This window comes from Piliocolobus tephrosceles, chromosome 19 (genome assembly GCF_002776525.5).
Source record: "Piliocolobus tephrosceles isolate RC106 chromosome 19, ASM277652v3, whole genome shotgun sequence".
NCBI lineage: Eukaryota > Metazoa > Chordata > Mammalia > Primates > Cercopithecidae > Piliocolobus > Piliocolobus tephrosceles.
This window is the reverse complement of record NC_045452.1, coordinates 45,298,688-45,315,053: the sequence shown is the minus strand read 5'-3', so window position 1 is coordinate 45,315,053 and position 16,366 is coordinate 45,298,688. Positions and strand designations below refer to the sequence as shown.

The 16,366-nt window shown below is 35.9% G+C and overlaps 1 protein-coding gene across 4 annotated transcripts in view; it reads left to right on the top strand.

Moving 5' to 3' along the window:
* The window catches only part of ITSN1 (intersectin 1), a 242,715-nt gene that overhangs the window by 132,281 nt on the left and 94,068 nt on the right, over positions 1–16,366 (top strand). For all 4 annotated transcript variants that reach the window (XM_023190769.2, XM_023190761.3, XM_023190748.3 and 1 more), the window contains 3 exons: positions 2,804–2,891; positions 3,322–3,461; positions 15,383–15,510. In XM_023190769.2, coding sequence (XP_023046537.1) covers positions 2,804–2,891; positions 3,322–3,461; positions 15,383–15,510 — 356 coding nt within the window. The remainder of the gene's footprint in view (positions 1–2,803; positions 2,892–3,321; positions 3,462–15,382; positions 15,511–16,366) is intronic.

Here is a 16,366-nt window from a genome sequence, read left to right as displayed (position 1 = left end):
TTTAAATTTTGGTGGCATTCACCAGTGAAGCCCTCTGGACCTGGAAATTTCTTTGTGGTAAGACTTAATTATAAAATGTATTCAGTGGGTATAGGGCTATTCTGATTTTCTTTTTCTCCTTGAATCTGTTTTGATTATTTGTATCTGTCAATGAATTTGTTTATATTATCTAAATTATTAAATTTATTTGTATAAAGTTGTTTATAACATTCTCTTATTGTATGCAAGTCTGTAGTATCTATAGTGATGTCCCTTCTTTCTTTCCTGGTATTGGTAATTTGTGTCATCTCACTCCGTCTTCCTGCTTCCTCCTCCTTTTCCTTCCTAATCCCTTCTCTCCTTTCTCCTATTGTCTCTCTCCTCCTCCTTTTCTTGATCAGTCTATCTGGAGTTTGTTGATTTTTAAAAAATAAGTTCTTGGCTTTATTGATTTATTTTTTTAATAAGCTCTTGGCTTTATTGTTTTTCTCTGTGGTATGTTTGTTTTCTGTTTTATTTATTTATGCTCTTTTTCTCTTGTTTCTTCCATTTGCTTATTTGGGGTTTAATTTTCTTTTGTCGAGCTTCGTAAGGAGGAAGTTTAGATAATTGATTTTGGACTTTTCTTCATTTTTGATACAAACATTTTAAGCTTTAAATTTCCATCTAAACACTGACATTACCATATCCCACAAATTTTTAATATGTTGCATTTTCATATTTATTCAATTCAAAATCTTTTTAAAATTTTCTTTGTAATTTATTCTAATTCTTTCACATTTATTGAGATTTATGGCTCAGCATATGATCTGTCTTGGGGAATATTCTATGGGCACTTGAAAAGAATGTGCATACTGTTGTAGTTATGTAGAATGTCCCCTAAATGTCAGTTAGATCAAGTTGATTCATGGTGGTCTTCAAGTCTCCTATGTCTTGACTGATTTTGTGGCTACTTTTATTAGCTACTGAGAGTGGGACACTGAAATCTTGGTCATTGTGGATTTGTCCATTTTCCTTTCATTTCTGTTCAGTTATTGTTTCATGTACTTTGAAGTCCTAAGAACGTTCTTATACATTTGAAATTTGAGATTTGTAAAGTAAAAAGTATCAGAAGTTGATTGCTGGAAATTATTTTAAAATGTTACAAAATGCATGCACCTTTTTAAGTATGTTTTTCTTTTCTTTTCTTTTTTTTTTTTTTTTTTTTGAGACAGAGTCTCACTGTTGCCCAGGCTGGAATGCAGTGGCGCAATCTCGGCTCACTGCAACCTCCGCCTCCTGAGTTCAAGTGATTCTCCTGCCTCAACCTCCCCAGTAGCTGTAATTACAGGCAAACGCCACCACACCCAGCTGATTTTTCTATTTTTTGTAGAGATGGGGTTTCACCATGTTGGCCAGGCTGTTCTCGAACTCCTGACCTCAGGTGATCCGCCTACCTTGGCCTAAGTATATTTTTCTATGTGTTAACTCTCTTTAAGTGTCTTTCATTAACTCTTGAGGTGAAGTTTCATAAAATATTCTCCTGGAAAATTTAAGGATGAAGGCCATGGGTTTATTTATCTAAGTATTATCACCTAATACTATATGACCAAGTACAATTTTTATTATTTAAGATTGATGCTTAGAATGTTCACTTATTGATAATATGATAAAAATCAGGATTCCCCAAAATGTAATGAAGTGAAAAAAAACATTCTTTGAAGAAAGAAAAGTACGTAGTAGGTAATGAGGTATTGGTTTCCTTTCTGTACAGGGATTAGCAGATACTTGCCTTGGAGATAAGTCAGATCTGATATGTGTATTCTGTTTTATCAAGATTTTTTTTTTTCCTGTTATGGATTATTCATAGGAGAAGATGCTTCTAAATTCTTGCTATTGAGTTAACTCTTTCTACCATTTAGACATACATTACAGAGATTTATTCTACATAAGCCAGTCTGTATCTAAAGGTGGTTATTCCAAAATGGATGGTTTTTTAGCTTCTGATGAAAAATTTTAATTTAGGCATTTTGAGTTTTTCAAACAAAAACTCAATATATAGAGTTCATTTTTTATCAAGGTAAAAATAAGAGTCAAATATTCTTTATTATAACCTAGGAAGGCTGCCATTTACTGAAATGTGCAGAAACTATACAGGATATTTTCAGCTAAATTTAAGCAAATACTATGCTTGGCAAGTTAACCACAAAAATTCAAATGGCCTGTGCAGTGTGGCTTAACTTTTTTCTTGTGTCAGTTAAAAAAATAGTTGCTTCAAAACTTGTGTACCTGTTTAAAATTCCATCCAGTGTGGTGGAAAAATATATATAGCAGCTAAGAGTCTAGTTGTTAAAAATCTTTGATTTCTGTTTCCAACTTCAGGTATATGGTAAACCTAAGTTCAGCCTTAGTAAGTATCAAAGTTCAGGACAGAGTAATAAGATAATTCCTATTTAGACCACTGAGTGAGTTTACAAACAGTAGGATCACTGCATTTGCATTTGATCCCAGTGCCATTGGAAGATCATTACTTCAATTTATCTCTGTGGAGTAGTACTTAATGTACATTTTTTGAAGCTCATAAATATCCAGTAAGTCAACAAAAATGTAAGAAATATCAGGGAAGCTATCTCTGTCTTAACTTTATTTTAGGGAAAAGCATTTGGCAAACAGTTAATTTATTGGCAAGAAAGCAGGAGCCTCACCTCACTAACGATTAAATGCAGCTTCACCTTACAGGATTTGGGAAGAGTCTGAGAAAACTGACTTAAGCTCTGCCTGGATCTTAATGTAGACATGGTAGCCTTCCCTGTCATTCATTACTGTTTTCCTCCTTCCTTCCCAGGAATCTCAGCAAATGCTTGGAAGACTTATTCCAGAAAAACAGATACTCAATGACCAATTAAAACAAGTTCAGCAGAACAGTTTGCACAGTAGGTGTTTTATTTTTAAAGTTGGCCTTTTCTTTTTTCTTTCTTTTTTTGTGATGGAGTCTCGCTCTGTCCCCCAGACTAGAGTGCCGTGGTGCAATCTCGACCCACTGTAACCTCCGCCTCCCGGGTTCAAGAGTCCCAAGTAGCTGGGATTACAGGTGCACGCCACCACACCCAGCTAGTTTTTGTATTTTTAGTAGAGATGGTGTTTCACTATATTGGCCAGGCTGGTCTTGAACTCCTGACCCCAGGTGATCTGCCCGCTTTGGTCTCCCAAAGTGCTGGGATTACAGGCATAGGCCACCGTGCCTGGCCTTCTCTTATTTTATAACCAGCAAGAATTTCCTTAAATGAAATGAGAACATTAAAAAACATTTTCCTCACTGCAAATTAAAGTTGTTCTTATCTTTGCAATGTTTTTCTAAAATAGGAGATTCACTTGTTACACTTAAAAGAGCCTTAGAAGCAAAAGAACTAGCTCGGCAGCAGCTACGAGACCAACTGGATGAAGTGGAGAAAGAAACTAGATCAAAACTACAGGAGATTGATACTTTCAATAATCAGCTGAAGGTAACTCTTCTATGTGTGCCTACATGTATGTCCTACCCTTTAATTTTTTTAACTGTCCAAATGATTAGTTGCTACTTAATCGCAGGCAGAAAAATTTATTATGCCATTGTGAGACAATCTAAATTGCACTTTTCTCCTTGAAAATACAAAAATGAATTTGGCATCTATAAATTAGGGCTGAATGAGTGGCCCCAGCATGACATCTATTTTTAACCTGAATTGTATTTTGACACATCTCCATTCTTTTGTCTGTTTGCGATCACATCAAGTTGATTCCAAAAGCTTTATCTCTCTTATGTTCTTTGAATACTATTAAAAGGGATTGTTTTTTAAAACTAAGAATTTTTCTGCCACTTCTTATCTTCATTGCGCTTAAATGTAGATCTTTATTTTGTTACCTCACATTTTTAAATCTTACTGTTTTAGTGGAGTAATTGCTTTTGTCTCTTGTGGCAGAAGTGGTGTATGGTTTTGTCACATTTGCACAGTAAAATTGGGAAAATGCCAAAACTCTGAGGAAATGTAAAATGGTTAGATCACAGCCTCTTTCAGATTTGGTGTTTCTGATTTAACTTTACAACTGTATCATCTTAAGAATGTTCATTATTGGCTGGGCGTGGTGGCTCACACCTGTAATCCCAGCACTTTGGGAGGCCGAGGCGGGTGGATCACGAGGTCAGGAGATGGAGACCATCCTGGCTAACACGGTGAAACCCCATCTCTACTAAAAATACAAAAAAAATTAGCCAGGCGAGGTGGTGGGCGCCTGTAGTCCCAGCTACTTGGAAGGCTGAGGCAGGAGAATGGCGTGAACCCGGGAGGCGGAGCTTGCAGTGAGCCGAGATCGCGCCACTGCACTCCAGCCTGGGTGACAGAGCGAGACTCCATCTCAGAAAAAAAAAAAAAAGAAAAAAAAGAATGTTAATTCTTAAAATCACAACACAGTTTATTTCCTGTAAACAGTCATATACTACTTTAGATGTATGTAGATATTAACGTTTTTGTTATTCTTATAAGAAATTGGATGTTATACTTTTTTCCCCTCCCAATATTTGTTTTCCTTATCTAACTTAAAATTCTTTATACTTGACTCTGGCCAATTCAGCTTTTGACAGTAGGAAGAAGTAAAACTCCTATTCTTTAATTCTAAAAACAAAATTAAAAATTAGAAATTATATTTGAAACTTTTATAATAGTTGACCTTTGGATTGAGATTCTAGGCCAAATTGTCTAGACATCTGAGTTGGAGGTATGTGTGCTGTTCTTTCAGAGTATTAGGTAATGATCTTTTCTCAATTGTACAATTCCAGGAAAGTGCTCTTAGGGGAAATATTATTTGAGCCAACTTAGTGTTTTTCTTCACTTTGCTTTCATGCTTACACAGTGTGTATATGTGTGTACACTATATATGTTCTATATTCATGCATATATGATTATGTGTGGTATGTCAGTATTGGAAGTACAGCTGTAAATTAACCATCTCAAGAATAAGTACAATTAAAAACAAAAAAAACAAAAAAGATTAAGTTCAATTAAAACATGCTCACATTAACTTTCATTGTCACTTGTCTCTTTTATAGGCAAAAAAAAAAAAAAAAGAAAATAGCACTGTTGCAAAACCTACATTGCTTTTTAATAGTCTCTTGGGATATAAACTGTTAAATATTAAGCTATCTTCTGAACCCAGGTAGTAGTCCAGATTTGTGCCTTCACATTAAGATTCTTTTTCTAGAAATTTGACTCCCCAAAACAAGGTTCAGGTATTAGAAAATGATACTCTAGTGAGAGACTTTTGATAAATGTCTAGAAGATCTGTAGATTAAATAATTTTGGTGATTGAATTGCTGTTGCCATTACTAAAGAGAACACCCTTATTATGTGGTGAGTCACCCCTACTTTGTTTAATTGAGTATGGCTGCTTTCAGCATCACAGAGTTTCTTATATAAAGGCTAATTTTAGCCCCCCTTTCCACTAGCCCTTTTTCCAAATATACTTATTTTTAAATAAGAATATTTCTTCTTGTTTTTTAATTTTAATTTTGGCCTTCTCTTATTAACTTTAAATTTAAATTAATAAGATGAGTTTAAAAATCACAGGTCAGGCCAGGTGCAGTGGCGTGTGCCTGTAATCCCACCACTTTGGGAGGCAGGTGGATCACTTGAGCTCAGGAATTCAAGACCAGCCTGGGCAAAAGGGTGAAACTCTGTCTCTACTAAAAAAAAAAAAAAAAAAAAAAAAGAAGAAAGAAAAAAAATACCAGAATTAGTCGGGTATGGTGGCATGCGCCTGTAGTCCCAGCTACTTGGGAAGCTGAGGTTGGAGAATCACTAGAGTCTGGGAGGTCAGGGCTGCAGTGAGCCATGATTGTGCCACTGCACTCCAGCCTGGGCAACAGAGTGAGACCCTGTCTCAAAAAACAAACAAACAAAACAATAAACAAATCACAGGTCAGTATAACTATATTGTTTTGTTATGTAACACGCATTTGGAGGACTTAGTTAATATGTTGTGTTATGCTTATTATCTCTAGTATTCCTCTCAAACTTGGTAAAACCAAAGCAAACAGTTAAATTGGAGAATCAAAAGATTTGTAGAATTTGATTGAGACAACTCAGAGACGGATTTATCATTTAGTCTCTTAAGTGTCATTTGCCCACTTTTCTTTGTTGTAGCCACACTGGAAAATGAAGTACTTTTTTCTAACCTTAGAGCATGTGTCCGTTAGCAACTGTGTTTTCTAGGATGATGAGACAGACCAGGCAGAGCCAGCCTCGTGACCCTTGGAATTTCTTCAGTGTCCCTCTTGATCAGCAGGGCCTTTAGAGCATCCACACTGATGATGCAAAAATTACTTCTACCTTCCTGGGATGTGTCATTTCACACATCTAACCTGGTGGTGTGAATTTGCTGTATCCTAAACCTTCCTTTCCTTAAAGGAAGCCAGCTGGAGAGTACAGAAAAGAAATTCGGGCTTCTGATTCTTTTGTATTTCATGTTCACATAGATTGTTCACCTGGAAGAAGGAAATGCAATTCCCTCGTTATAGATTAGTACAGAAACACTGGAGGAGTACCTTACAGAGTACAGAATTTTAAAATGAGTCGATCAGGACACTAAATCTGTATTAAGTGGCTGGCTCCACAGAGGAGGATAACATTTAACACAAACTGATTCTCACTATTTTGGGTAAATTGCAGTAAATCATTTGATGCATGTTCAGAGTTATGTCCAGTTTCTTAGATATAAAGATAACACAGGGAATAATCGTACCCTGGTTCAGCCCAGATTCTGAGTTATAAGACAGTTATTAGGAAGTATAGGAAGCGTATTTAGTCAAAAAACTGAATACATTTATACTTGCCTTTTCTTTTAACATACAATCTGATTTAGTTCTTTCCTCTAGAATGTCTTGCTCAGATTAATTTGTCTTTTGTGGATTTCTCCCATTTTCTTCAGGAAGAATTAAATTCCTCCCTTCCCTACCCAGAATCTGATAAGCAAAGATAGAAATTCTCCAAGCATTAATTAAAGAGGAAAAAGTTACAGGTTAATAGGTATTTGTTTCGTATAGGAAGCAACCTATTGAAAACAGAAGGCATAATTACAATTGTGGTCTTCTGTTAAATGGCTCCACGTTCAAAGTCATGGGCCTTTAAATTTCTGCATAATCCTTGGAAATTAAAGGCTTATTTTTTGTTTTCAAAAAAGGCTGTTTTTCCATGCATTTTAATAGATATTTACCTTGTAGGTGTCACATTTATATATTCCAAAAAAATCCTAAGGCATAAATATCTTTCTATTTACCACCCAAACCAATAATTACTTGAGAAAGGAAACAGGAATCTTACTGTAGCAAATAAAGTTTGCTTTTGGGTTGTAAATAAGTCTGTAAAAACAGGGAGGGTGGGAGAAGAGAAACGATAGCACCCTGAAATATTGAAGCTCTTGCGCTGCAAATTCCCCAACTGGCAGCCTTTGTACTTATGCTGCCCTTGATATGCATGGGAAATTTTAGGTTTTTGATTATCAAATGAAATATTTGAACAGTGAATTAACCAGGAATAATTAATTGTATTGTGATTATTGCTAGCATGAATTAGTACATCTTAAAATAGTTTGAATTCAGTGGATAAAATTTATTTACCATAAATTTCTGCTTTTAAAATGTGTTGTGTATGTAACAAATACCTTATTAAGAAATCAGTTCAGTAGTCTTCTCAAATCCACATTCTAGAAACAACAATTTAAAATTATTATCTATGACTTTCACTTCAGTTTACACGAAAATTAAAACTCCCAACTTTTTTGGAGACTCTGTGTACCAAAAGGGTAGTTGTTTTTCTTACACACAGTGCTTACCTATAGGTATAAAATTATGATTCAAACAAGTGTTAACTAACATTACTGCCAGGACTTTTTGGACAGTGGCACCTGACTTGACCTTCACCTTGGTGATGTCAGTAGTTATTATAGCACTTTTCCTTGGCACTGACAGCCTAATGTTCCATATTTTAATGTCTTAGCTCTAACATGGAGCAGCAGCACAGAGTACAGCTTGTAGTTTTCCAGGCTCCTTTAAGAGGTCAAATAAGGAGAATCCAACACCCAACGGGGCTAGATTTTATGTTTCATGTTGAAAAGTTGAGTCCTTGTTGATTCCTGTCTAGTCAGTGTGTACTGGACAAGTCCTAATGTGAATGGCCGTTTACATTTGAGCATTTCTTTCTTCCAGTCAGTGGCAATGGAGGAGGCAGTGTTGCAGTGCCTGGCAGTTCTCCTGGGCTGCGTCATCCACTTAGACTTCTTTCTAAAGGTCTCCATGCCCTACTCAGGCAATGCACATCTTTCTCAGACTAAGAATGATGAACCATCTCCAGCTCTGTGCTTCAGTTTTCCCTGCGCAGATGAGTGCTCAGTGTCTAAGATAGCATTTACCATGAAGTACTAAGCCTTCTTTATAAAAGTTAATTATTAGTTATTATTAATCTTGGAGTATGATTGATTCTTTCCTATTGACGAGTTGCGTGGGTGTATGGTGGTGTAAACTGATTTACAAGCTGGACAAGGTACTGTATACTGTAGTTTTATCTTTTTAACAAGCATTTTAGATCATTGAATTTGAGCTTGTCTGCAAAAATGTGAAAGCGCTCCGTTATTATTTGGGTCATGTGCATATTTCCATCATGAGAGACATACTATGGTCAGTATACTATTCCAAATGTCTATAGCATTTTATTTTCTAGCAAAATTTGAGTATTTAAGACTAATTCACAATTATGTTTTAATTCCTTAGTATACTTGGGAAATTCAAGCTTCTAAAATTAGACACAAGAGGCTGTTAGAAATATAAATTATCCCCATAATACTACCTGTTCTAAAAATTGCTCCTAAGAACTGAATCGATGTTGAAATGAGAAGGCCCGTTATAGTAAATGAGGTTGTTTGCTTAACTAAAGCCTTTATACTCTTGGTTTCAGACACTTGCTTTCATGGGAGGCTCATTCATTATGAAGGCAGTGAAAGGCAAAATGTTTAGCAACGAGAGGAAAAAAGAAAAGAGTTGGAGAAAGAACTGCAGAACAGAGTAAGAAGTCAGGGAAAAAAAATGCTTGTGAAGAGAAACAATGAAGGAAGGAGAAAGACTCAGAGGAGGCACAGAGACAGCGAGAGAAATCAGTATGAATTCAAACAGCAGTGTTGCTTTCTCATAATTAGTATTGTTTGCTTCTTTCATTTTGTTCAAGCAAAAATTTTATTTTTACATATATGATCCTTTGAAAAAGACCTCTTCTGCATGGAAGTAATAAAATTCTCTAACTCTCACTTGTCAGATTCTGTGCCATACCAGTAAGCTGGTTGGTTGAGTTTTTTAGTTATAGCATGGGGTTTTTTTCTTTTTAAGTTAATAAAAATTTAATAAAAGGTAATTTGGGAAAGGGTTAAGAAGAACCCAATCTTTTGAAACAATCCTTTCTTCTCTTAATGGAATATTACTTTGTGACTAAAGCAGACACTTTGAGGGAAATTCAGATTTTTTAGGACAAACTGGAATCAGTTTTCTCTTTCTGGTAATATTTCCCAAGGGTACTTCCCAAAGCCTCATGGTGGAGGGTGTCTAATTACCTATTCCTATTGCAGAGAGGAGAGGAGCTTCTAGCTCTTCTGCCCACCGCCTTCCACACATACACCTTGCTCCAATCTCCCTTAGCACTTGTGATACGTTGACTACCATTTTGTGCCATGGGAAATAGTCTTATCATTTTGTTAAATATTGACTTCAAATTTAAATATTTGAGCATGTTTTCAAACAGTATATCCCGTTTCAGAATTTAAATAATCAAGCCAGGTGTGGTGGCTCATGCCTATAATCTCAGCACTTTGGGAGGTCGAGGCGAGTGGATCACTTGAGGTCAGGAATTTGAGACCAGCCTGGCCTACATGGCAAAATCCCGTCTCTACTAAAAATACAAAAATTGTCCGGGTGTGGTGGCACGCACCTGTAATCCCAGCTACTTGGGAGGCTGAAGCAGGAGAATCACTTGAACTAGGGAGGCACAGGTTGCAGAGAGTTGAGATCATGCCACTGCACTCCAGCCTGGGCAACAGAGCAAGACACCATCCATCTCAAATAAATAGATAAATAACCAGTCAGTATATCTATCTTTTTCTGTGTAGTCCTCTCACTTTTAATGCATCAAGAATGAATAAACGTAGCCTGGTACAATGGCATGTATCTCTGGAGGCTGAGGTGGGAGGATCACATGAAGCCAGACGATCAAGGCTATGATCGTGCCTGTGAATAGCCACTATACTCCAGCCTGGACAACATAGTGAGACCCTGTCTCTAAATAAATACATGTTTTAAATGAATGAATAAATTTATAATTTTATGATAAATGGGCTATCAGTTTACCTTGATTTGGGTATAATTTCTGTGTTCTGAAATCGTTATTTTTCAAAATTTTCCATCCAGGCACAAGTTCTCACCTCATGGGGTTTATTAACTGGCTTTCTTTAATAGCTCTTGATTTGTTTCACAGCCACCTAATTTGAAAAAGTTAATATATTTTAAAACTCCAGAGGCCTTCTATGAGTTTTGATATTGTGTACTACATATTATCCCTAGGTGAGAAATAATGTTTATTTACGGAAAAGCACTTCGGACTTTTTATGGATATGATATTACAGATAAACACCTGAAATTTTTGATGCTGGTAGCTACATCATTTTTTATGAAGTCAATATAAACAATATAATATTAACAGTATGATTATTATTATAAATGGTATATGTGAGCTAAATAATTTTGTCTTGATTTATGTTGTTGAGTTCATGAATTTTAAGTAATTAAGTTATATTTGTTTTTGTCTCTCATTTCCAAGAGACATCCTGAGGCGAACCAAAAGCAAAATCCTTCAAAAAAGTTAAATATCTAAATCAGCAAATAAATTTCCATTAACTGCTAGTCTCCTTTCATAGACCCCTGTTGCTAGTTAATTTTTTTCTCTTCAAAGGACTCCTATATATATTGTTCAGGTGCATGGTACTTCATGTTTCAAGTAATATTGTTTCACATAATACATGTATTTTTGAGTGTCTCTAAGACCAGATGAAGGAGAAACAGTCACAGTTATTATTGATTCTGTGCCTTTTAGCATAGCAGCAGAACAACCATATTCAGTAAACTTCAGCCACATTTCTCAGGGGAAAAATAGTTGGATCTTCTTGGGTATTCAATTTGTCAAACAGATTGCTTTTGAAATACTTGGACTCTATGCCATAGGATGTCCGAAGATGTTTTATGGTTCAAATAACTTAGTTCTTTAGGGGAAATAAGTGACTTTTCCCTCTTTGGTCTAGGGAAGAAAATTAAAAGCAAGTTGATTTTCATTTATCTTAACTAATACAAAACAGAATCTTGATATGCCAATAATTTTTTATTGTAGTTCATGAGCTGTTTTTGAACACAGACCCCTTGATATTAATAAAAACTGTGAGCTTTCTCCACCAGAAAAATGCCCATATACTCCAAGTCTGCATGCAACGTAGTGTCCACAGGGCTGAAGCTTATTCATGGAACCTGGTTAGGAAATTCTGTATCTTCATAATTCTGCATAAATTGTTTGTGATTTTAAAAAAACCTTATTTTAATATTTAGTATATGTGTGTAGTATACATACTACACATTTTATAGTTTTATTTTTTCCTGCATAAGTATTTGTTACATGCAGCTAAAATTTCTTGACTACTTAATTTCTTATTTAAGAAAGTACTGTAATTATGTTTTATTGGAAGATAACATCAAATTATTACATACTCTACCTAGTGTAAAACATACCATACACTTGAATAGAATTCATAAAAGAAAAATCAAAGTTGTACACTCTGTACTATATTGCTAGATTAATTCCCAGCCAAGAAACATGTTTTTGTAGAGTTACTGGTTTTAGAAAAAAATCACTTAATTTTAGGAAGAACAAGTGAGATACTGACTTTTGATACGTGGTAATTTCTTGTTTGTTTTCTTTCTGTTGTAGGGAAATAACTGTGACAAATTCCATGTGGATTTAATAGAATTTGCAGAGTCATTTTAATCAATCTGCCTACCAGGAAAAGTTGATACTTTCAGTGTGATGAAATTTTTGTTAGCCATTTCCCCCAATAATTTGCTCATTTCCTAGATACCTAATTTAATGATAACAGATTTGTTTGTCTCTTTGAATTTTTTTTTTTCTGAAAGAGTTAAAAGAATACTTCTTAATAACTGTAACAGTACTTGAGTCTCTTTAATAGTATGGAAAAGAATGAGAGAATAGTGTATCCATCTGCTCCCCTATGTGAAGTGACTGGGTGTGGCGAAGGAAGGAGAGCCATTCACTCATTTTTTTAAGAGTATATTTCTTCATCCTATAGATTGCCTTCTCGGAAGTTCAACTTTTTAAAAAGCTTATCAACTTAGAAATCATCCATGTTCTGCTTATTTTGATTCATGCCATAGTAAACTCCTAAGTCCAAGAAAAGAGAAGACCCAGAATGCCTGCCTCTGGGCAGCACGTTGATTTCCTTACAACTGTGTATCTCAGCAGTGTTTGACTTGGACGAAGGAAATTATAGAAAAACCCTGCCATCTTTAAATCTGGATCATAAGGTGCCAGAGCCTTCTGTTAGCTTATTTGTCATCTATTTTTTACAGTTCCTGCAAGCTCCATTCCTTGGAGGTACTTGAAACTGCAGCTGACATAATCAGTTCCTAAGATTGGTTCAAACGCTGCTAAACTCAAAAACAAGTGTTTTTAAAAAATTTGAACATCTTTTTAATGTATTTGATACATTTAAAAATGATTTTTGAAACTGTGTCATAGGTAGGATTTTTTTTCTGTATTCTTCAAAATCACTTTTTCTTACAAGTTTTTCAATTTTATAGTGCCTCCTAATGTATTACTAGCTTTACTTGCATCTGCTAATCAGTGATCTATAAATCCATATCCAGTTACAAGAGCCTAGTATAGAAAGGAAATGTGCAGTGTAATTCTTGGGGGGAAATGAAAAATCTTCATTTGGGCCTATGGGCTATCTATTATGGTATGTTGATACATCATGGCCAGTGTCCATTCTGGTTGTGCAGTACCTGTTGTTGAATATTTTGAATACACTCATAAATACATTTTTTCCTGGATGAAATAAGGACTTTTCTTTATTTAATATATAATCAGATTCCTGAACATCAAACTGAAATGTTATTTCTCTTCCATCATTTCTTACTCCTTTGTATTTAATTTCAGCTCAGGGTTATTTTGCTTATGCTTTTTTCACTCATTCTTGCAGTTAGAAATAAAATTCCAAATAAAACAGACACTGAAATAAATAAATACTCATGTGATGAACAATGTCTAAGATTTAACAGATCCCCAAACTTGAAGAACACCTAAAAATCATCTATTCTGATTGATCTGCCAGCTCATGTCAGGGACCTGAGATTAGAATCCTGGTTTCTTGATTCCCAGTTCTGTGGGAATACTTAAAAGACCTTTTAAGTATAGTCTTTGGCTGTAAATTATTTTTTCTGAACCTATTTAAGAATTTGATGGTTTTGAAAATGAAATTTTCACTCATATTATTACTGATTACTAGTTATTCTTGATTCCGGGTTACTAAGAAAACCAATACTGCTGATTTTTTAACACTTAAGTTTTACATCCCTTGGTATGGCAGTGAGAAAGATGATGAAAAATGGACTTCTTTCTCCCTAGGGTTGATTTTCTGATCTCAGCACTTTAAACAGTCAGTGTGAGACTTCATCATTGCTTCCCAGTCTTAGACTTCTTTTCCCCTTTCCTCTGTTCCACATGTCAGTTCTGCTGCCATAGGGAGCAGTCCAATTTGTGCCTTACAAAGGTACCTTTTCCTGCTGTGTCCTGCCTGGATATTCCCAGTGTCATCTGCTAGGTTCCCCACTGAAGTCCCTTACTCCCTTCTTTTCCCTCCTTCCCCCTTCCTTCCTTTCCTTTTTTTCCTTCTTCCCCCTTTCCCCTTCCCCTTTTCCTCCCATGCCTTCCTCTTCCTAAGTACCTCCCCCAGCCTCCTAATCTCCAGTTAAACTTTTTCTTTTATCTCATTGTTCTCTTTTAAAGCCACTCAGTGTCACTTACAGTTTATAAAACATTTGTATATGCATTTTAACTTTAACCTTAGCAAAATTAGTAGGAAAAGGTTAGCCTAACCCTTAGAATTTTTTTCCAGTAACAAGTGCATATTTTAATACTGACCTTCTACAGACAAATGGTCTATCTTTGTTTTTCAATCTCTGAATGAATCTAAAGGTAGGAATTTTAGGGTCTGGAAGAAACCTGCCCATCTAGTCTCGCCAGTGAGAAAAATGAGAGAAGACAGGGCAAATCTTAGTCCTTAAATCTCCCCATAGAGATCACTGGGCCATGTACTGGGAGGACCAGCCCTGGTTAGATCAAGAAATCAACTGGAAAGATACCTTGGCTCTACTGGGCACTTTGACTCATCTAATTTATTGTTGGCCCAAGTAAGGTGAGTTTCAGTGACTCAATCTATTGGTGACCATTTGATTTCTGTGGAATCAGGGAGTTTCTTCCTCAGCAGACATTTCCTTGTTCTTCATATTTTCAGGTGTTTAAACTTGTCACTCGAGTACTTTAAATATCATAGAATGCATTTTATTTTCAGTAGCCTGCTAAGGAAATTACTGCTATTCCTGCAGCTAGTATCAAGTGAGGAAATTGGATCCAAGGTAGTCATCATCAAATTATAGCTTTTTACTTTCAACCTGATTGCTGGTTTAGTTTGGGGCAGTTAGCAACTTGAAGGATAAATTTAGTAAGAAAAGATGCTCTGGAAGAGGTGTAATTTGAAGATAATAGACCCTTGGGGGAAGAATTGAGGTCAAAGAATTGAGTAGCAAAGAGATGTCCATTTGTTCTAAGGCAGCTTAGTGAAAGGTGGAGGTGAGGTTTGAATGGAGGTATGAGTGAAGAAGAGGCATGTGTATTTTCAAAGTCAGTAGAGGTTGCTGTTGATTGATAATCAAAAGAAGCTTAAGTTTTATTCATGATCCTCACCATATCTTGGAACTGGTTACGTTCCATTATGATTGCTGAGCCTTATCAGTAGAGCTCCCCTCCTGCCCTTCGCTAGCAGGTTTCTTCTAGAGCAGATCATGGAAAATGGTATAATGTGTATGGCTCATTAGAATGTAATCTGAAGTGGCCTTTGGAAATCAGTCATGTCAAAATGTGGTGTGATTTTAGCTTTCCAAGTTGACTTTTTCCAACTCTGAAACGTTATCTCCTAAGTGTCCTAGGCTTCCCACTATGAAATGTTGCATGCTGATAAATAGTTGATGTATTTGTCACTCATGTCACTACATGAGCTGTTTTTCGGTTAATTATAGGAACTAAGAGAAATACATAATAAGCAGCAACTCCAGAAGCAAAAGTCCATGGAGGCCGAACGACTGAAACAGAAAGAACAAGAGCGAAAGATCATAGAATTAGAAAAACAAAAAGAAGAAGCCCAAAGGTGAGTCTTCTTTGGATTATGGACTCATCTGGAAGCAACTTTGAGGATTTACTATATTTTGCCTGGCTTCTCCAAGTAGTTACTGCACCAGAAAGAGCCTTCAGTCTTTATTTAGTGTGCGTGTGAAGTGTGAGTGCAAACACAAATACGTGTATATATAAATCTTTGCATATATCAGTACTCCCTGAAGTTTTTGGTTAGTTCCCAGAGCTCTCTCAAGCTACTACTATGTAGATAAATGGAATTATACAAGGAAATTGGGACACTTGGTGTGCTTATTTGCATGTTAATGGCCAAAATAACATTTCTGGTTCACAGCCTTTTACTAACAGCTAACAGGGGTCGGAATGCCTGGTTTAAAATCCAAGCCACTGAGCTAGCGCCCCACACAGGGCTTCTCCAGCAGGGTCAGGGTGGGCCCCTCTGTTTCCCTTCTTCTGTTTAAACTTTAGTACAAAAGGGAGAAATTTGCCACTGCTGCTTAGTGCATAGGATACAGACATGTTTTTATCTGTTTTTGAAGATTTGTGTTTGTGATATTTTTATTTTTTACTTGTAACTTACTGTGGTAAATTGTAGAAGTTTGTGTCTGATTTTGTTACTGGATATTTACCTTTTAAATGTCAGTTAATTTTAGACTCCACAAAACAAAAATGACCAAATGTCCCAATGACAGCCTGTAAGTTATAAAAGTTGGTAATTGAAATTAGATTAAGCCCAGGCACGGTAGCTCACGCCTATAATCCCAGCACTTTGGGAGGCCAAGGTGGGCGGATCACGAGGTCAAGATATTAGGACCATCCTGGCCAACATGGTGAAACCCCGTTTCTACTAAAAATATAAAAAATTAGCTGGG